This window comes from Lepisosteus platostomus, chromosome 10 (genome assembly GCF_059453375.1).
Source record: "Lepisosteus platostomus isolate fLepPlt1 chromosome 10, fLepPlt1.hap1, whole genome shotgun sequence".
Lineage (NCBI taxonomy): Eukaryota > Metazoa > Chordata > Actinopteri > Semionotiformes > Lepisosteidae > Lepisosteus > Lepisosteus platostomus.
In genome coordinates, this window is record NC_142620.1 from 2,641,586 (window position 1) to 2,663,116 (window position 21,531).

The following is a 21,531-nucleotide window of genomic DNA, read 5'->3' on the forward strand; positions in this document are numbered from 1 at the left end:
CTTTATCACTAAAGTTCCCACGCCATACTTCACAACAGTATCATGAACCTGTTTAATTCCAATTCTGAAGTTGTACAATCTGACCTACGTAAATTTCACTATAAAATTAAATTTGTGATGGTGGTGCTGCCTCATCTGCTGTGTGGTGAATCTTTTGAGTTGAAAAATGCAATGACTAATGTTTGTCTGCTTCCCAATTAGCTAAGAAAGTGTATATGCAGAAAACACACTTGCATATTGTATATAGTATGTCATACACTGTGCCTTCTAAAAAAAACACTGAACTCTTAATTGCTTGTGACCTATCTAGGAAACTTGAGGAAGCTGTGCCTTTGTAACACACTTTTCAAACAAAAAAAAAGAAACCAATGCACAACAATTTTTAGAAACTGAATATACAGTAAAAGACTGTGCTCTTATTAACATAGGACCAACTAATGGGCAATTCAATAAAGAAACCAGGAGACATTACCCTGACAGAATATTGCTTAAAAACTCTAAATTGTATTAGGAATACAAAACAAGAATCATTGTAAATAACTCAAACTCCCCATATGCAGTTGCAGAATTGTGATTATGAGCCCTTAGACATATTTGTCATGTATCTGTACACCCATTTTCAAAAAGATTCCTATTCTTTTTAAGGGCTGGAACTGCCCAGATCCTATCCTGAAAGCCTACAGCACAAGGCAGCACTAAACCTTGAATGGGATGCCAGCCCACTGTAAGGAAGAGGACTTACAGAGGAACTGAAAGACACCACCACTCGCCTACCCAGAGAGATATTTTGCTATAGTGTACAGTGCAGACACTAAAAAGGAAAGCTATGATCACCTAGAAAGGACCAGAAAACTTCGTTCACTGCAGGAAAAGAACAATTCATTTGCCATCGTCTTCTATGTTATTAATTGGGACCTTGCAAAAAGTCCTTTTGTTTTGTACTTAATGAGACAAATGAGAAGCTTTTCCTTTTCCGAGAAAAATTAAATGTCTTAAATGCTGGCCGAGCACATGTGCACACACAAGAAACAGGCACGTAACACAGGAACACGTTTACAGCTAACCCCTGGAATGATCACAGAATTGCTGAAAGTGACGGAACAAAAACTTCTGTTAAAATAAACAAAAATAAAGATCAATAACAAACCTGCCCGCTCTTCTCTGCCACAAGCCCAGCAGCTCTTCTCTCATTCTCCAGGTGCTGTTCTAGTTTCTTACACTTCAGTTTCCATTGCCTGATGGACACCTGTGCTCTGGCTTTCAGGTCTTCCTTCTTTCTCTCCATTTCATCCTTCAGCATCTCCACCTGCTTCGCCTGTCTGAGGTACGCGTCTGCCTGCTTTCCAGACTCCTTCAGCTGGCCCGCCAGCTCCTGAACCTGGAGAGCCATGCGGCTGCGGTCTGCCTCGCACTCCTCGTAGCGATTCTGGATCTCCTTCAGCTGCTCCAGCATCCTCAGCTGCTGCTTCTCCCTCTTGCCCAGGTCTGACGACAACGCCTGTCGGGGGGAAAGAAAGCACCGTCTCTTCTTGGCTCGTCTTTAGTAACGTCCATCCGTTACATTACTAGGAGGAAGTGCAATAGTTTCAAACCAGTGAGATTTTTACAAGTACGCCGAACAAGTTAGATAAGCCACTCTAATATTATAGCACAATCTTTCTATGAATTCTCATATTCTACCGCTTTCGGTAAAAAGACTTAGAATAATATTACTTCCCAAACAACCAGCATCAGACCCTGAATTCCAACACCATTGAAAAACGTCACATTAAGATTAATATTGTTTATGCTGGGTTTATTGTGCAAGAGGTGCTCTCTTTTGCTAAGTATGTAGTCATTTAAGATCCCATGGCACTGTTCTTAGGAACACAGTTCCTGGTGTCCTGGCTACCTTACACTCTGGGCCTCCAAAAGTCCTGCCTTAAGGGAAACAGCACAATAGTGATTAAAGTCATTCCTCAATTCTCTGCTGTGCAGTGGGGCTGCTGGAGCATGATGACAGCAGCACGTCACCCAGGTGGAACTGCACTTTAATGGTGATAGAAATGAAAACAAATTTAATGTATCGCAACTTTTCACCTTTTAATGGCATCCTAATTAAAAGTATCTCTTCCATGCTCTTGCATCTATTTAACTAAAAGCATCTGTGCTTTGTAGCACAATCCAAATAATTGCAATCCGATATCAACTCAATTTTAGTCTAATTTCCATAGTTTCTTTGCAGAAGCTATTGTATGAAAATGATTTTACTTTTATCTTCTGTTTTTGTCTAATCAACAATGATGAAAAACTCCAAAAATGTTTTTTATTTCAATGTTATTCAGTGGCATGCTGCAAAATAAAAACAGCAGGAATTCTTCCAGTCAGAAGGAAATGTTGCAGAACACATTAATTCCACTATGTTAATGCAAATTACTTTGAATGATTAATAATGGAATTAAAAGAACTGTTCTACATATCTGCTGTTCTCCTGTGGTTGTTCTGAACTGCGATTCTGAGGATCAGTAACAAACTAGGTTAAATGGAAATGCATTTAAACCTTGATACATGCACATTTCAAGGAAACTTCCCGGAGCCTCCCTCATTATAGGTTTGGTTACTTCAGCAAAATTCAAATAATAAAGCAAAATGAATGCTTCAAAATATTTATTATCACTTTTGAGCCCCATTAAGCACAATTATTGATTAACAAATATCCTGGTCTTCACATATACTGTTCTACATATCTGAACATTCTTTGTATAGTGTTTCCAGTTTGTGAAAACTGGATGTTTTTACATTCTTATTTCAGACTGGGAATGCAATATTAGAATAAATCTGTAAATTTATGCCAACCTAAATTTTACAGAAATACCACTTTACAAAAATTCCACAGGTCTACAAATTGTTCATGACATCTTCACTTTTTTTATCTGCATTTTTTATGTTCTAGATGTAACCCTGGCAGTCTGACGAACATCCAGAGAAAACAAGATTCAAAGGGAAAAATACTTTGTTCACTTTAGACCAGGATTTCACACCCTTCCCTTTAATAACCTGCCCCATCCTGCGATCAGCAGGATGAAGTAAAAAAAAAAATTCTGGATGTCTAAGTAAAAATGAAATAACATTTTTACTTAGACATCCATGCTACTCATGATGCCTGTATTTTTCTCTTGTATGAAATTTGAGGTCAGATGAAAGTTAATCTTTACAAGAACCTTTTAAAGCCTTTCACACCAATAAAAAAGTTTTGTGCTTTCCCCTAACTGCCACACAGTCTAGCTAATTTTCCAAAACTATTTTGGGTGGAAAAACACATGTAGTTTCTCTCTGCACTCTAGTTCCCCTACACTCTCTATTGTAGAGTTGCAGATTTACAGTTTTTCCCCATACAGATTCACAAACGTGTTGTGCCCTGCAGCAAATGGTTTTGAAAAGCTTCCTGGGAAGTTTCTCTTTAAAACTTTTTTATGGTTTATTTTCACGTGTGCGATACCGCACATTTTCCCCATCTACTCACAACAGGAGTCCAGCTTTGAGATTCAACTTATCTGACTGGTTTCAAAGTTGAAAGATCAAAAAAGTAAGAGCCCAGTTTGAAGGCAAAAGGGATTTGAGTAATCATTTGAATCAATGCAAGTCCAGAAGACACTTCTGAGTTGTTCTACAGTCTCTCCTTTCAGTGCCAAGTTTGATTTGACTGCAATGGAAGGAATAAGGAACTTCCAACCTTTCATCTCAAACATGTAAAAAAACAGCACAAAGAACTAATCCAACTGAAGATTAGTCTTCTTGTTTGTTCAGCATTCACTCAACCAATTTGTTCACAAATTATCTTAATTTTTCACAAAGGCAAATAATATTCCTTACCTCTACGTGTACAGAAAGTTGCGATTTTTCCCTATCTTTGCGCTCAATTACTCTTTTCAGCTCATCTACCTCAGCCATGACCGCATTTTGGGTGAGCTGCAGCCTGAGGTCCTGGATCTGTTTCTCCAGCTCCTGCTTCTCTCGCTCTGAGCGTTCAGTCACTGCAAAACCAAGCTATAAATTTAGGCCCAGAAAACATTTGTGTTACACATGAAGTTTCACAATCTCACTTTGTCCACCAGGCAAGGAAAGACCTCAAGAAATAAATACTGAAATCGTTAACATAATAGGATCACAGATTTCAGTACTGACTTCTGTCTCACTGGCTCTGCACAGTTGTAGGCATAAAACCTGGAAAAAAATCTTGACCTGCACCTACTATACTAGGATAAGTTAAGAGCCAAAACACATAGAAGCAGACTCATTAAACTAACTTTTTAGTAATAAAAATATTAGCTAGAAAAATATAAATGGAAAGCCAAGACTGATCCTTTCATATTAATTAAAACTCAAGAAGATTAAGAGGAATTTCCTAGTCACACAAGACACGTAAGATTATCACTGTCTTCACAGCACATATGTGATACAATCCCATGGCATATCATGAATTGAGCTCTGACTTCAGTGAAATGGCGCCCTCTAGAGACCAAGCGGGCCCTGTGCCTGTCATGGCCCAGTGGAAATGGAGGATATAGCATTCATCACCCATCCTCAGATTCCTGTCCTCTTCCTCTTCCTCGCGACGGCTTCTCTGCCTTGAAGCGACCTGAGAGAACTGCTGCCGCAAGTCCAGGCGATCCTGCTCCATTGTCAGCAGCTGTGTCCGCAGGTCATCTATCTAAATAACGAGTGAAACGTGCAAACAAAAAAAAAGTGAAAGACTTCATTGGAGCCCTGCACATACCGAAGCTTCAAAAAAACTCTGAAAAGGCAGATGCATCCTTTTATTCTTTTATTGCAGATCTAAGCATGGCTATAGATAGATAAAGTAATCATCATTCTAAAGTAATTTAGTCTCATTGGAGTGTGTTACATACACACCCAGGAGACAGTGAGCTCTCAGTTTTGCAGCTATTGGTCTGGATGCCTGTTTGAAAAGTGCAATGTTTCCACTAACACATTCTGACTGCAAGTTCTCTACCATAGGAAGTTCATAATGAGTATATTAAAACACTCATGCATTTCCACAAAAAAAGCACCTGTTGAAGAAGGGTGTCCCGACTTCCTTCAGACTGTTCCAGTTGTCTTCGGGTTCGCTCCAACTCTTGCTCGATCTTTATTAAAAATCATAAAATGCTTCAGCATGCACTGCAGACATTACAATAATGCAAATATAAAGATAAATTATATTTTAAAACTGCAGACACACTTAACATCTAAACAACTAATTGCATAAAAAGGATCACATCCTAGCAAAATATATCAGGATAAATACTCAAAGTTGAACCCCATTCACCAAAACCATACTGAAAACCCAGGAAGATATTCCGTTACCTGTTCCCAAAATTTTGAAGATTTTGAAGAATTTGGTTGAAAACATCAAAGGAATGATTTGTAGCTGTACAATCAGGATCATCACATTAATGGTTTAACAGGAACCAGAGGGCACAAATGGAAACTAGGTGGAAGTGTATTTAAATCTTCCTGAGAACTGGAGACACTTCTTTACCCAAAGAGTTGTGGGGGTCTGGAACAAGCTACACAGCCATGTGGTTGAAGCTGATAGGGATACCCTGGCAACTTTCAAGAAATAACCGGACGAGACCCTTAGATCAATTCACTAGTGACTACCAAATGGCCTTGATGGGGCTAATGGCCCCCCCTCATTTGTCACCTTATTATGTCATCAATTAAATCATATTTAAGACAAGAAGTATGCCCTGATTATTTAATCAGTCATTTACAAAACTGAAAACCTCATGACTGAATTGATAAACAGGTTGTTCTGCAGAGAATTTTCTTCCAAAAAAAAGTTTATGCATGAAACTACAACTGTGTAAATTAAATGATTTGTATTGATCTAGAGCACATTAACACTCTTCACAACAAACTTCTTCACAGAACATACCTAAAAGGTACCTATTCACATGACCCAGTTCCACTTCGAATCTGGCAGCTAAGCCTTCGCACACAACTTCACAACAGGAGTGTGTAAATGAATGATCAACTCACACCTGTGTCATTTCGACAGTATTTTGACCACAATCAATACACTGTTTCATCAGAATACTAGTTGCCAACAGCTAGGTATTTCTTTACTGCATCTAACCCCATTCCACATAAAAAAGTAAAGTGGAAAGAATTTTCAACTTCAATAAACTGCTGCACCAACTGTAACAGTTTTAATCTGACTTTCCTGTAATTAGAACTGTTACTTAAAAATAACTCTTACATATACATAGAATCCATCAAAATCCCCCCTAAAAAACAGAAAATAGCAGAGGATGGAAATACTGAAAAACCTTCTGCAACCTTTTTTAAGTCTGACAGCTGATTCCCTACAGTTCTGTTTGTAGCGATTGCACTCATAATTATTATCCTACTGTATATTAAGGTACTTTTAGTGAATTCAGATGCTTTTTACACTTTTCCAGTTGTGCTATGGCTGAAGGCCTGTCATCAAACTTCCATGTAACTAAGACACTCCTCAAAGATATGCTGCTGTTACCAAGTTCCTCCTCTGTACAAACTCTTTCTATTCAAATTCTTCGGTGGTAGGCATGTAGAAGATATCAGTCTTTGTAAATCCTAAATTTCGTAAATGCATAGATCTTTAAAAACAGCATTCTTCCACCAATAACCGAAAGTATTGTTAAGAACAAAACCTGTGTAAAATGCACATTCTAAGATATTTTGGGAAGTATTTAGAACATTTCTAAATACATTTTATTAAACAGAACAAAGTAGGTTCAGGCTGAACCCAAATAAAATCCTGGCAAAAAGGTAACAGTGGAAAACACACACCGGTCACACAGTTTAAATCTTCAACACTTACTTTTACATTTATGCAGGATTAGATACCAAGCAACATAATAAAAATAAATTTTAAAATGGAAAAAAATGAACATAAAAACATAATACACTCAGAGTGATGGTGTTTTGTTTGAAAGGGTCTGCAGTGTAGTATGTATGCAATTTTCTAATTACTATATGTTACATAAAGTAAATTATAATATTATGCATTCTTACATTTTTGGATATAATAAACACCAATACTGTAAAGTAATAACTTAAAAATGTTTAATACTCTGCCTTATTGTGATTATAATTTTTTCATAGCTGTACATAAAAGATGAAGCCAACTGCAAATCCAAAACAAAAGGGTGTCAGAAGACAACCCCTACGGTGGAAATTATCGAATAGATCCCTGCCTCTCTTCCTGAATGACACCTCACCATAATCCCCACTGCAAAGTCTTCTGATTTCTATCACAAACAGCACAGGCTGCAGGTGAAGCTTATCAGACAGATGAGGTGAACATTCACACACTCCAGAGGGTAGAAGCGCTTGAAAACTATCAGACCCCTCGCTGTGAGTCATTCACAGCTCAGCAGCAGCTAATGGAGCCTGCCTAGGGGGTTACCACACAAGAAAATGACCCCCCCCTCCCCCCCCCACACACACACACGTCTCCCCAGACAGATGCACACACCACTCTGCTCTCTTTGAACGCACAGAGAGGTCACATCCAGGGGAAAAAAAACGCAGCCTGTTAGCATTACCTTGTTCTTCTCACACTCAGATCTCAGCAGTTTGCTCTTGGTGACGTCCTCAGCGCCAGTGGCTTTTTCTTCACGTTTCCTCAAAGCCTGCAACATAAGTGACAGGTTTCACCCTCCTGCACCGCTGAGAATTTTTGTAATGATGGTGAAACACCACTCGGGACTGCTGTCTCCGAGTGCTGGCCAGGGGTCCTACTAAACATCATGGTGCCCTAAGTTAGCAGTTAGCCAATGTCAAAACTGATGTCTGCAAAGTATCAAATCCACACAATGCACTGTACGAAACACAGCATGAGGGGAAAACTAAGCATGCAACCTGACAGACTGGCGTCCTAGGGTGAAGTGGCATTTCTTAGCCTATAACTAGAGCTCTATACCAGTGCCATTACTATTGGCCCTGCCAGGCACCCTGTGCCTCGGGGACACACACCTGGCTGTGGTGACCCTTAACAGTGCTAAGAAGCTTTCTGATAACAGGTTAGTGAGAGGAACAAAACAAAATGCTGGAAACTTTAAAATGTTTTACCTGAAACATGTAGAGCTCATTCAAATTATAATGTTAAAACCACCAGCTCAAAAACACAATATAATGATTGTCACACTTCTATTACAGTTCACTTGTAATAGATCTGTAAAACTATTTTAGCTACACCATCTTTACAGACTCTACATCAAGACGGCCCAGGTTATAATACAGGAACTATGTAACAAAAAAACAAATAACTGATGTGTTTGGTTTTAATAAATCGATCTCTCCTGTTTAGTTTAATGCTCACAGAAACATTTGTGCTTCTTTCTTCTTAGTAGTGCAAACTTAAAAGCACAGTTACATATAGTGGCTACCACAGTCAGATGTGTCATAAGATCCTTCAAAGACACTTCTAGAAATGAATAAGTCATTCACCAATGTAAGCTTTAAAATATAGAATGGTAATCTTTTTAGTTTTAAGAGCTTTTTGGAACATTATCTTATAGAGTACTGCAAACTTTTCCATTTATGCTTTATTAACTAATATTGACAGAAAAGTACTGCTGTGTGTGACAGCAGGTATGTTGCAGGCCAGTAGTAGACATGCATGAGGAAAATAAGTAGATTTTTTTAAAAATGTCAAAATGTCTTTTAATATATGATTTTAATTTTCTTAATTGTAAACAAGTGTGGCTAGTTGAAAAATGAAGGGATTAGGAAAATAATAAGGCAGGAAATGTACTTCATGTTAAGTGTTTTTCATAAAGAGAATCGTACATTTCTGCTACAGATTTAATATTTTAAAAAGCTTCCTGCTACTGAAGAACACTTTTGATTTCAATTGATTCAATTGCATGTAACAAAGAAATGCTCACACAACTCCACATCCTGTATCTTCTCTTCCGTGTACTAAATATAAGTAATGCCGAAAATGAGAAAAAATGAATGACTGAGATTAAATGATTTCATAAGGATGAAGTATGTAATCAAACAGTAATGAATAAAGCTAAAACATAGCTTTTTATATTATTCAGAAGATCATTAGCACCAGGTGCACATCGTGTCTTCATTAGGAAAAAGTGAGACTCCAATAATAAACACAGAAACAAGTCAGGAGCTTTTCACAGAAAGCATCGAGAGATTCAGCGTTTAAAGATTAAACACTGCCCTCTGGTGCTCTGCCACTGCATTAATTAACTGAAATAAATACGGTCATGTTGCCATCGAAAGAACATCAACATCCAAGTACTTTCCTAACGTGATAGTTACAGTTCCACATACTGTAAAAGAAAGCATATTATACATGTGTATAACTTTTCATGGTACTAGACACGCAGGATCTGCACCTGTGACTGGAAGGTTGCTGGTTCAAGTCCTGCAGCTGGCAGAGGAATCCTACTCCAGTGGGCCCCTGGGCAAGGCCCTTAACCCCAACTGCCAAAGGCTCACCCTGCGCTCTGACCCCCAGTTTCTCTCCCTGTCTGTGTCTTATGGAGAGCAAGCTGGGTATGCGAACAGATAAATTCCTAATGCAAGAAATTGTATAGGGCTAATAAAGTGATGTTACGTAGGTCATTTTACCCGTCCTTATATAGATAAATCCAGAAAAACAAAATACATGAGTATTACATTAAAGGACTAAATTTCACATTTTGAAGTTTCTTATTTATTTAAAATAATTCCATGGAAAACGAAACTTGACAGCTTCTTTTATCTAAAAAAATTACTTTGATCCAATTCAGTTTGAAATTGTATTTCCCACAGAAATGCTCTTTCATTTAGACCTATATTTGCTCTTCAATGAATTATATCAAACATTAATGTGATTGTGTTTAACATACATCTATCTTTATTTGATTAGAAGACAAATATTGAGCGCACTTGCCTAGTCTGGGAAATCAGAATACTGATGTTATAATTGAAATAAAGAAGAATAAGAATATTTTCTGACTTAACCCAGAAATTGATCTTTTCTCTCAAGAGCCTTTCTTTGTTTGAGTATATTGAGCATTATTTTTCACGACAATATTATTCTGTAGGTAATGCTGACGTCACAGTACACGACTCATTTACATAATCGTAAGAAAATCACAGCGAGCTGTAGAGAGTCGCAGCTTGCCCGTTATCGGCAGTTGTGTAGTGCGACACCCCCAGCAACTCGGTCATAGCCCTCTTAACAGCCCCTAAGACTCTCTGCGACTCGCCACGAGAAAATCAAACTGGTTTAATTTTCTCGCAGTGAGTTGCAAGTCGTAGGGGTGAGCAGTGAGCCAGATGTGTACTTGTGAGATAATGTGCCCATTATATTACACATTATAGCGCAATACTAACTTGTTTACAATATTTGTTTTAAAGATTTTTTTAAAGGTTTTATTTCTGTAAATTTGTCAACTAGAAGTCGCGTCAAGTCATGTAGTGTGTTGCCGGCTTAAGCTGTGGAGACAAACACTCCACTAAAAGACAAGGTAGCTCCATTTAAGAGCCTTCTCATTATAAAAAACCACTCAGCCTCAAGTGAAATCAATTACAATTAAAATGACAGTGCCTGCATAGAAAACCAATTCATTTAGCATATAAGCAATACCATTAGGAAAATAAGGCTTTTCTTTGCCACAGGGAAGGAAAATATTTTCTTTACACAAGGCCTGAATTCAGTCTTGTTCTCTTTATCTTCTTCGAAATGTACAGTAGTTCACATAGACTTGTGCTTTAATTGAAGAAATCCTTAGGGCGGATTATGATATCCTGCAGAGGCCCCATGCAGAGTCACTGAGCGAGTGCAGGAAGGAGTGGCATGCACCAAGACAGCACATGCACACAAAAGAAAGCACCCTACAAAACGTGCTGAAAGGAGTTTGTGCTTAAACAATGGGTGCACAGTGGAAACTTTTACAGTTAGTCACCGGCCACTCACATGCCCCCCTGTTCAGCAGTGCCATTGGCACTACACCAGCAGTGTGTCTCAGGGACTGCCACAGCATGGGGCTCAGGTGAGCTTTTCTCATCCTTGTCAGACACACCAAACAGGCTAGCTCAGACTACAGACTGCAAAAACGGTATTTCATGCGCAAATATTCACAAGAGCGTGAAATTGAGATGGACCGCTCGGCCCCTCAAGCTCGTTTGGTCCGCAGTAGCTCTTCAACCCTCGGATTTCAACCCTCTGTTTCTTCAAGCCTCTACCCTGGATTCACACAAAAACAACATGGCTGCATAGCTCTCATCACATTTTGTAGTTACTGGTGTGGTAGCGCCCTGGACTAAATGCGATTTGTGATTTCATAGCTTTACAAATAATGCTTTGTCACAAGTTTAAACTGATAATCAGAATTTAATAATAATAATAATAATAATAATAATTAATAATTGCTTATACTTATATAGAGTTATGGGGACTCCCCTCCACCAATGCGCAGCTCCACCTGGATGATGCGATGGCAGCCATAGTGCACCAGTCTGCTCCCCACACACCAGCTCTCAGTGGGGAGGAGAGCAGAGTGATGAAGCCAGTTCAGAGATGGGGATTATTAGGAGGCCATGATTGGTAAGGGCCAATAGGAAATTTGGCCAGAACGCCGGGGTTACACCCCTACATGTAACATGCTTGCCTTAGCATCTTGACCTGTGATCAAAATCTAGCATATAGTATTTAACTTCCAGCCATCCATTTTCTATCCAATACCGGGCCACAGGTGAGCCAAAGCCTATCAAAGCAAGCAATGGATGGAAGGCAGGATACACCTTGGAGAAGATGCCAGTCCCTCGCAGGGCACACACCCTCACAGCAGGGCCAATGAAACCATCCACTACCACAAGAACACAGAGAGCACATACAACACCACACAGACAGAACCCCAAGACCTGAGCCCAGGACCCCAGCACTGCTGACCACTGAGCTTAGCCATGAGGAAATCAGATGCTATTCTTTTATATATTAGAAGTTTGGATGTTAACCCATCCCAGACTGCAATAAAGTAGTCTTCCTCCTGGGTAAAGTTCCTTTTTAGACTGTATAGCAATCTAATTAGATTAGCAATCTTTTAGATTGTATAGCTGTCAACAGTGCTATTTACACCCTGATGATCTGTTAGGAGCTACAGTGTGGCATCTCTTCTGCTGAGAGACCTGCCCATATGGATGATTTCTCAAAATCAGTAAATCGCAGAGAGGTATCTTAAAATAATAAAAGGTTACGGGTGCTGTGGGAGTCGGCTCTGTGCTTTACCTCCTGCAGCTGCAGGGACACACTGCCACGCTGCTCCGGGCGCCTCTCCGCCTGCTGCCGCCCGGCGCGCATCTCCTTCTCGATCTCCTTCAGCCGCCGCTCCACGCGCTCCGACACCCTCGGCTGCCGGCAGGAGACGGGACAGTGAAGGCGCCCGCGCTCTCCTCGGGCACAAGGCCAGTGGAAAGGTAACTGCATGCATGCTGCAGCCTACCCCTACTACACTCCTCCGGTCCAGTCCCCAACGGAGGCCACAACAAGACTCCCCGACATTATCTCAACAACCTTGCGTACAATGGAACAGCTGGGTTGTTTAAATATTCTGTTTTTAAACTTTATGGACCATGTTTTATTCCATAAAACAGACATGGCTGCACTAATCTTATCAGGAGCATACATAAGCACCTATAGCAATATTACAGTTGTCTAATAATAGTGGGGTTTTCTTGAAAAATGTATGTTTAGGCATACGGCTGTGGAGTCCAACACATTAATTCTGATTTTAGAAAAGCTAAATATGCTAAAAGCATGAGGTTTCTGAGAATAAAAATATTTATTTCTAGAACAATTTACAATACCATATTTTGTGAATTACTTTAAAATGATTATAACATTTGAATTAAGAAAAAGTGTCATTATAAATACTGACTTTAAAGAACCATTTTCCTGTCAAAAATCATAGGACTACCAAATTATTACCTCTCAAGAAATATTCTGTCAATACTGAAGCACTGTTTCAGAAAATAGCCACTTACCGTTTCTTCTCTCTGTGATATTCTAACATGGTCTGCTAAACTTTCCAAAGTTTTCTTAGTTTCAAGTTCAGACCTATGGAAGACATTATTCCCCATCAGTGACAATGCTTGTGTTAGAATAAGTCAGCGCAGCACTGCAAAGAGCTGAATTGTAATGTGAATTTTAGCCATGCATGTCATATCACAACAGTCCCTTGACTGTTAAAGAAAGAAAGCAAGCTTGGCAACTATAATCGAACAACAGAATTAAGTGGTCTGAGAAATGTGCAGGTCTCTCAACAATGAAATGATTTCATTCATCTTCTATACAGATTAATAAGGACCCTTTTTAAAATATGAAAAGTATGTGCAAGGGAAAATGTAGGTACTGAAAATATTTTCAAAATTCATACCGTTTACAATAGCTGAGTGCTTCATTGCAGAGACAGGCTCAAATAAAAAATAAATAAACTGATTTCATTAACTTGCATGCTGTCATTTATTAATGCCAAAAACTGCTGTTTATTTTCTTTGTTTATACTCCCTCAGATATAAACTAGGCTGCTGTTACTCAAGTTGGCTCTTAGGGGACAGTTCCATTTTTTTTTTTCCAATTCCACTTTTCCTGTTGAAGTAGAAATAGGATTTTATTTGTAGAGAGAATTACAGTTGTCCATAACACTAGAATGTAGACCAGCGTTAGTAATAGCTAAATGAGTAAAGTGGCTCTGACTGTATACATTATATAAAAACTGGGACAACACCCTAAGCACAAGGTTTTCCATCACACTGAAGACACCATGGCAGGAAGGAACACACCCAACCCCAGCGGCATTCTCTGAACACTGCACTGATAATTGTGCAGCACCAGTCCCCGCTGATTAATAAGACAGCTAATCTTCAAATCAGCAACGCAGGATGGTAGTTTTATTTGCAGGATGAGCAACTTTGGGGAGCTGTTTGACTGTAACAAATCTACTGGTCTCTACTGTCATCAAACTGCATTTTCCAGAAGACTGTGCATCTGCTTCAGCACCTAGCATTGGGTCATTTTTCTTCTTTCTCCTTGTAATAATTATCAGGAAATTACAACCTTCTGTATAAAAACACTTGCTAGTTTTCACAGACAATTACTAAAAGTATTGAAATAGGAACATAAATATATTGAAGCTGTGTGTAATACTAGGAAATGCCCCATCACTCTTTGTAAGAATTACAGAAACTAGCTGTGAAACTAGTAGACATACTAAACATTATGATTAAGCATATAAGATTTTTTTTTAAATAATTTCACTGTACTAGTTGCCATTTCTCCCAGAACCTCAGCATTGCCTTGTTCTCCTGAAGAACACATATTGAATGTCAAACAAGAGCCAAACAAGGTTTCTAAAGGAAACACATAAGGACTGAAAGAAACTTCTTCATGCCCACATGAAGTGTGCTACAAGTCTGAAGATGTTTCTTTATGAACTAAGAAAGGATGCTTTTTAATCAATGAGGTTCTGAGGAGATACAAATGGATCTCGTTGAAAGCACTCCAAGATGAGAGGGTCTTTTAGGGTCATCCAACTGGAAGCTGAGGTGGGCAAATATATACTGACTGGTTTCACACATTTTTGTGTTCCACTGAAAACATTACTGCAGACAAAGAAAATAATGGAAATTTTAAACAAAGCATCAGGTAGCAAAATTATACTGTTTAAATGCTTTGTTATTCACATTGAATTATTTTATTTGAGGAAAATAAGGACTCGTACCTGTTACGCCTGACAATTTCTCTTTCAATATCATCTCCGAGTCGCAGCTGCTCGCTCCTGAGATCCCTGAGCGACTGGTGCATGGTGTGTATCTGTAAAGACCAGCCTCAGCTTAGATTTACTATCTTCCCAAAGGCATCAATGAAATCAACTACAATAGCATAGCAGAACACCGTATAAGATTTTTTCTCTTACAAGAGACAACGGACAAGAGTACAGATCTTTTTTTTTTGTTTCAGTCAATGCAATATTTTACTTAATTCAATCTCTACTTTCATATTACATTAACGATGCCTAATACAGAAGCATTAGACAAATCTGTTTTAAAAGCCTGTTTACTGCCCCATTCACCCTTAAGTATGATTCTGTGATCCTGTCGCACTGTACGCAATACAGAACATCTGTACTAAATTACCTTATATGAATACCATAATTCATCGCCAGAGCCGGGACACTGTGAACCACCTACGGCTCCTCAGCTATGATCAAATGCACTGTGCTTCTTTTGTTTTTATGTGGTACTTCCGTTTTAAAAATGTGGGGGAAAAAAAAAAGACTCCAGTTTCTGACAAGTTCCAGATCTACATCTGGCGCTGGGGTTAAATCTGCCCCCAGCAGACCACTCCCCCTTCGTCTGCCAACACGAATGCAGCTACCCCTCAGTCATGGGGTTCAGAGGGCCAGGCTGTCACGCAGTGAGCCAAGCAGGGAAGGCCAAAGACCGCAACTGCTTATACTGCAGAAATCGGCACTATAATTCTTCTGACGTACTCGTGTTAAAAACTTTGGAAGCCATATTAGCATGTGTGGGGCTCAATCTGTGACTTCTGTGACAGCCGGGGAGACAATCCACTAAAGTCACCGTCATCTTCTTTATAAAATGCACACATGCTCATAACAGGGAGCTGCTTTAACACAGAAATTGGAGTTCGTCTATCACTACTGGATTTTATCTATGCCCTAATAAAGCCGTGTTAAAAGTTCAAAAACATTGGCATGTGAAAATTCTGCAACTTCTGGATACTTTGGTTCACATGCGTGCAGAAACATCCGTTTTTCATCCATTTATGTCCAGGGGTGCGTTAACCCCCTGCTGTTGCGTCTTGTACACAATTAACTAAATATAAAAAAATGATTCCGTTTACTGTAGCACTTCACTATAGCTTTTCAGTAAATGAAATGTGTAAGGGAAGGTAACAGCTCTTTAGCAGTAATGTTGAGACGTGCGAGTTCTGCCCTCACATTCCCAGACGGATCAGTCTCATCCATGAATCTCACAGTTGCAGACCTTGACCTCCTCCTTTCAGCCCCTCCAGACATCCCATAATCCCGCAGGGGTGAGGTAGGACAGTAATGGTGACCTTCTACACAAAAAACACAACAGTTGTCCACAGGTTATTTTTATTTGCTCTCAACGGGGAGCAACTTCATTTCAAGCATCATCTGTATTTTTGCTCTTCACTTCACCTGAAGAAACAAACCCAAGTTCTGTTAAACCACTTCCTCATAAAGAAACATGGTTCTGCTTGTCTTGGAGTTACAGCGTTCAAGTCTTAAGTATTTCTGCATAGATGGCTGGGAGATCTCATTACACAAAGCAACTGCACTTAAGGCCTCAGCCCACAACCTAGTACTCATCTGAAATATTAATTGACAGAAATATCAATAAGAATAGACTAGCAGGTAAATAAATTACCCCATATATCTGGATCTTAAAAAAAGAGCGAGAAATCTGGAACGCTCAGTTAATGAGACTGGAACATTACGCGACATCTCTTACCAGAGGCTGAGCCACCGTCTAAGTCACTTGTATGTAGAGTGGAAAGGGAGGCACTCCTGGCTCCCGAGTTTCTTCGCAGGCGCTGGCTTCTCAGTTGATTAATAGACTCTTCCAAATTTTCTCTAAGCTGCATGTACAAAGATCATTTGCACGGAACAGAACATGAAGAAAGAGATTATTTTTGTCCTGACTTAACACTCATCTAGTCTACCTTTTTAACCTGTACCTGACCAGTAAAAGCCCTGATGTTAAAATAAAACATCATGGCAGACATCCACACAGATGAGGAAACTGTAATACAATGAATTAGAGCAATTGGGTCAGCAGTGTGGAACATAAAAAAAAACACACACAGACCACACACTGGGACGTAACACCCCCACCCATTAAAACAAACCCAATCAAACAATAGGCTATACTCTACCCCCAGCTAGGTCATTTCCCAGTATAAAGCTTACCCCTTTAACGGGTAGCGAAGGACGTACCCCAACTCTAACAAATCCAGTACTAAAACAGAATACAGATGACAGAATACTTGTTCATTATAAATCTGGGATCCTATCTAGCTTTGGTCTTAATTTTCTCCAGGTCTCCAACTCTGGTACGAGTGAGCTCCTGCTGAGCTGGATTATTGGTAACAATACAGAACTGTGTCAAGTTAAATTATTCAGTTAAATTGCATTGAATTTCCAGATCATTAGGAATGAAAATCAGAATTATTTGATTGTAATAACTGACCACCTGCCTAGCTCACCACTAACCTGTAACTTGAAAGCCTAACTGGACTGAGAGTCTCCAGGATCAGAGTTTGAGCACCCTAACGCAGATGAAGATGGATCAAGGAGCCCTTGTTGATCACAGAACAGACACCTCTGAAGTGCACATGCAGAATTCGTGCTCGTAGCTCAGTAACATTGCCAACAGTTTTGAAAAAGTGATCAGACAGAAGACTCACTGTTGCCATAGCCTCAGCTTGGTCCTCTGTGTGCTCTCTGTATTGTCCCAACATCCGATCAACATTATGAAGATTTCGACTTGTATCCTTGAAAAGCAAGTTTTAATTAAAAATGCATTTGTACAAAAAAATGTTTACTGCATGCAGTGTAATAATTCCTCAGCCTCAGATTTGCTTTTGTGAGGTTTCCATCATATCCATGGTGGAGGAAGAGATACAATCTCCATAAAGGATTTGTATGTGCCAGAGACCACCCTGGTACTAGAACAGCAGTCCCAACTCCCAGTGCTTGTGCGCTGTAATAAAGGTGCAGTACAAAGCAGAGCATTGTTGAGCACTCACACCCCAAAGGCAGTGGGTTCAAATCTCCGGAGAATCACTGCCGCTGTATCCACAAGAAAGATATTTCAGCCAAACTGCTCCGGTGAAATACCCAGCTGTATGAATGGGTGCAAATGTAAGACACGTTGGCCAAATAAATTACAAAAATAAAAATTAAAGTATTCCGCATTTCACTAAAGAGCACAGGGTATCATTTATTACACAATAAACAGTGAACACCGATGTGTCGCGAGCTCTGGATTCACGTACTGTACACCCACACCATTCTTGCTGGCCCTGCTTCATGTGCATTACCTGCAGAGTGGAGGCCAAGGTGTCAATTTTCTCAGAAATGTCTGCATCTCCCTGGACTCGGTTTCTTCTCTGGCTGTTTGAACGTGTGGCCCTCGCACGCGCCTGGCGGTTAGCAGAGCTCCTGAGGTACGTGTCTGAGTCACTGGAAGACTGCGCCATGCCTGGTATGGCTCTGGCAGAAAGACAGTTTTAGACAGGGCGTTAAAGAGGAGCAGGTGGTAAGCTGCCACTTTGCTCTTCCCCTTTTTCATAAGGAAACCCAGTTAAAAACAAGAAGCAGTATGAAGTGGTAATCAGGGCCCTGGACTGTGCACCGGAGGGTTGCAGGTTCAGATCCCAGGAGGGGCACACCTGTTGTATCCCTGAGTGGGGTCCTCCACTGACATCACTGCAGCAGACGGCCTGCTGCCCAAACGGGTCTCCGTCTCCACGACTTCATTGCGAACGAGAATATGCTCTCAACTGACCTACCTGGTAACATAAAAGAATAAAAAGAGTCCTTTTCGAGGTCTGTGTCCCATTAGGTTAAACGAATTAATTACAAATTCAGATCTGGACTCACAGATGTTACTCAAATACAAAGGGCTGCCTCCCGGATGATCAGATAAGAGACAGAATATCACAAAACAACCCACAAAATAAGTAACTAACGGCACGAACGGCTGACAGCGGCCAAGAAACCTTTTGTAGCCAACCATACTCATCACACGGAAAAATATGTTTTAAAGCACGATTCTCGAATACCAATCGATTTTAAACATCCTATCATTTCTTACCTGCCTGCAGGAAAATCACGGTAAGTCACTCACCATCTCGTCAGTTAGAGGCACTTCCCCTTACTCTGCTGTTATGGCAACTTAAACTGACCGCCCTGAAACAGGAAGCCTTCCAAGGACCCACACTGCCGAACAGGACGCCGGGAGATGTAGTTTACATTTGCAGGACATTTACTTGGAGAAAGTACATGAATGAGCTTCAAAGAACTACATTACCCACAAGGCCTTTAGAAAGTCTGTTGGTATCCTTTTTTATGGGCGTTGACTACTAAAGGCGACTTGAAATATGCCAGATTCAATAATTGCGCCACAATACCCGCTGTTTTCTTATGTGTAACTCAGTGTAGAGTAATTGTCAATAGAATGGGACGTAATGAAAGTAGTATACTGGCTAGGTAAAATATTTTAAAACATCTGTTTATAGTTGTTTTGTGTGAACACGATGTGACAGCGCTTTGGGATTATTGGGAAGTACTGTTCAATTAAGAGGCTCAGGTGCTTGATGTGGATGATTTTAGATATTCAATAAATGATTGACATTACTCTGAGGAACTGATCATAACTGACCATTAAGTGATTTCATTTAGTTACAGGTTTCACTACCTGTGAAGAGCTTTGAGTGTAGTGTCCAGAAAAACTAAATGTAAGGAATTATTAGCAGTAGCCATCATCTCCTGGGACATCATGAGCTACTCTCTCCCAGGTAGAAATTATTTTCGCTGGTATTTATGGGAATGAACCGGTTTTAAATTGGGGCTGACTAAATGACGAAATCGCATCAGGGCAGAATGTGTCCTCTGGGTCCTGGCATGACGAGGGCTTCCTTCAGCGTTCAGACTCTGACTGGTGTGTTTTGGATGCCAGTTTTGAGTTCTTCTACTGAACCATTTGAGCTGGGGAAAGCTGTGGACGCTAAGGACGTGTGAAGGTGTAACTGCTGTCATACGCGCTCCTGTCGAAACTCTGGTGACTGTGTTAGAATCCCCCCAGCAACCAGCAGAGCCCCAGTTTCACTGATTGTCAGTCAGCAGGGTCAGTACACGTTATTACGTGTGCTTGTCCAGGCACTACAAGAGGAATGGAGCAGAATCCCACCAGACAGCACATGCAACCCGCATGCCTGCCAGAAGCAGGTAGTGCTTTTATTCCCTTTCTGCACTGGCCACGCATCATACTAGCCTGGGACTTGAACATGAGACCTGTCTGTCCAATACCAGTAAGGGGAAAAAAAAACTTGTTGCGCTAATAACTTTGTTGTAGTTGTAAGTGAAAGTTTATTTTGATGCTATTTTTTTTAAATAAAAATGGAATCCAAGACTGCAATGTTCAGGTAAAAGGGATGTTTGTGCTTTTGAATCTGAAATCTATGATAAAGAATATCCTGTAACATACTTTGGTTAATTCCACTTCTGTTTTTAGTATTTTATTTTTTTCCCAAATATCTTATAAACCCTTTTTGCACTATTATAGTGCCGTTCTTACACGCAATACTGAAATTATATAATAGCCTAGTATACTTTGCTCTATAGCGTGTACGTATTCGCCACGTTTTAAACTAACCAGAACGTAGGCTACATAAACACGATAATTATGTCGCATATCCTCGACACCTGTGTACACATTACACAGCCACACATGGTTCTCCTGAGTGGGAACAGGTGTGTCCGCACTCATTAAGTTTTCACGTACTGGAGGTGATATCACTCTTGCCACACCTGTAAATGTGTAGATGAGACTTTTAAAGAGTAATAAGTTGCGGTTAATTAAACATTAAAAAAAAGAAAAGCGGAGGAACCTTCTTCAGAGGTAAGGCATGAATTTGATTTAGTTTAATTAAGTCCTTCGACAAGTACAGTACTAAGTCTACAAAGTGTGGTTATTCCAGTACGGCGAAAAATAAAAACATTTCATGCAGTTTATACAAGGTGCTGCATTGATTTTGTTGTGTTAATCTACATAATCGCCATAATCTACTGGAACTATGAGGCAGAACAGTGAAAGTGCACCGAACTAAATTAACGTGTAAACCGAGCTCATTGAATTCATACTGGTGTTTAATTACCTCGAGGGTCCGTCCTGCTAAGGCAATCATTCTTCATTTATGTTCAGTGGCACAGCGCTTTGAGATGATGGGCTATATCAAGCCCTGTATAAAATGAATCTTTATTATGCATCTGTAAGGACATTGGGGACCGCTGATAACTTATTTGTAGTCATCGTAACTATTAATAGTAATTTAGGAAGTAGCAAAGTAGTTTAGAAACAATGTTAACGGCAGCTTACAGGGATCACTAGAAATGATGGATTTGCACGAAGATGAACGATTGCAAAATAATATAAGATTATAGTACATGCGTGAGGGCCCGTGTGGTAACCGATCAGCAGTGAAGTAAAGCTGTAGCACTCAGATTTTATGTTCACCGGGTTCAGGCTGAGGTCAACTTTTAAAACCCGTGTGCTGTCTCAAACCGACTGGGTATAACGGGGGCAGGTGGATACCCTGCGCACACAGAGCGGTCGCCGCGTTTAACTGTGTGTCCGGTCACCAACGCCAGAGGGCGCCGCTGTGGCCTGACTCCACCGTGCACTCCGCAGACGAAACGCCTCACCGCGCCGGACCCGCTA

At 40.1% G+C, this 21,531-nt stretch overlaps 1 protein-coding gene across 6 annotated transcripts in view; it reads right to left on the minus strand.

The window, feature by feature from the left end:
• Positions 1 to 19,032, minus strand: part of cep128 (centrosomal protein 128) — a 57,070-nt gene extending 38,038 nt beyond the window's left edge. For 3 of the 6 annotated variants that reach the window (XR_015941576.1, XM_088647478.1, XM_088647482.1), the window contains exons 1-14: positions 18,907 to 19,011; positions 18,482 to 18,601; positions 18,131 to 18,302; positions 17,495 to 17,581; positions 16,540 to 16,666; positions 16,002 to 16,123; positions 14,760 to 14,851; positions 13,022 to 13,096; positions 12,269 to 12,383; positions 7,575 to 7,661; positions 5,052 to 5,126; positions 4,558 to 4,690; positions 3,853 to 4,013; positions 1,148 to 1,498 (exon numbers count right to left, since the gene is read on the minus strand). Coding sequence is in view for 5 of the 6 variants with exons in the window: in XM_088647478.1 (XP_088503604.1) it covers positions 1,148 to 1,498; positions 3,853 to 4,013; positions 4,558 to 4,690; positions 5,052 to 5,126; positions 7,575 to 7,661; positions 12,269 to 12,383; positions 13,022 to 13,096; positions 14,760 to 14,851; positions 16,002 to 16,123; positions 16,540 to 16,666; positions 17,495 to 17,581; positions 18,131 to 18,302; positions 18,482 to 18,516 (1,632 nt within the window). In the remaining variant the exon portion in view is untranslated. Of the gene's footprint in view, positions 1 to 1,147; positions 1,499 to 3,852; positions 4,014 to 4,557; positions 4,691 to 5,051; positions 5,127 to 7,574; positions 7,662 to 12,268; positions 12,384 to 13,021; positions 13,097 to 14,759; positions 14,852 to 16,001; positions 16,124 to 16,539; positions 16,667 to 17,494; positions 17,582 to 18,130; positions 18,303 to 18,481; positions 18,602 to 18,906 lie in introns of all 6 variants that reach the window. The other 3 variants (XM_088647479.1, XM_088647480.1, XM_088647481.1) reach the window with 3 other exon arrangements.
• Between the last annotated feature and the right edge of the window lie 2,499 nt (positions 19,033 to 21,531).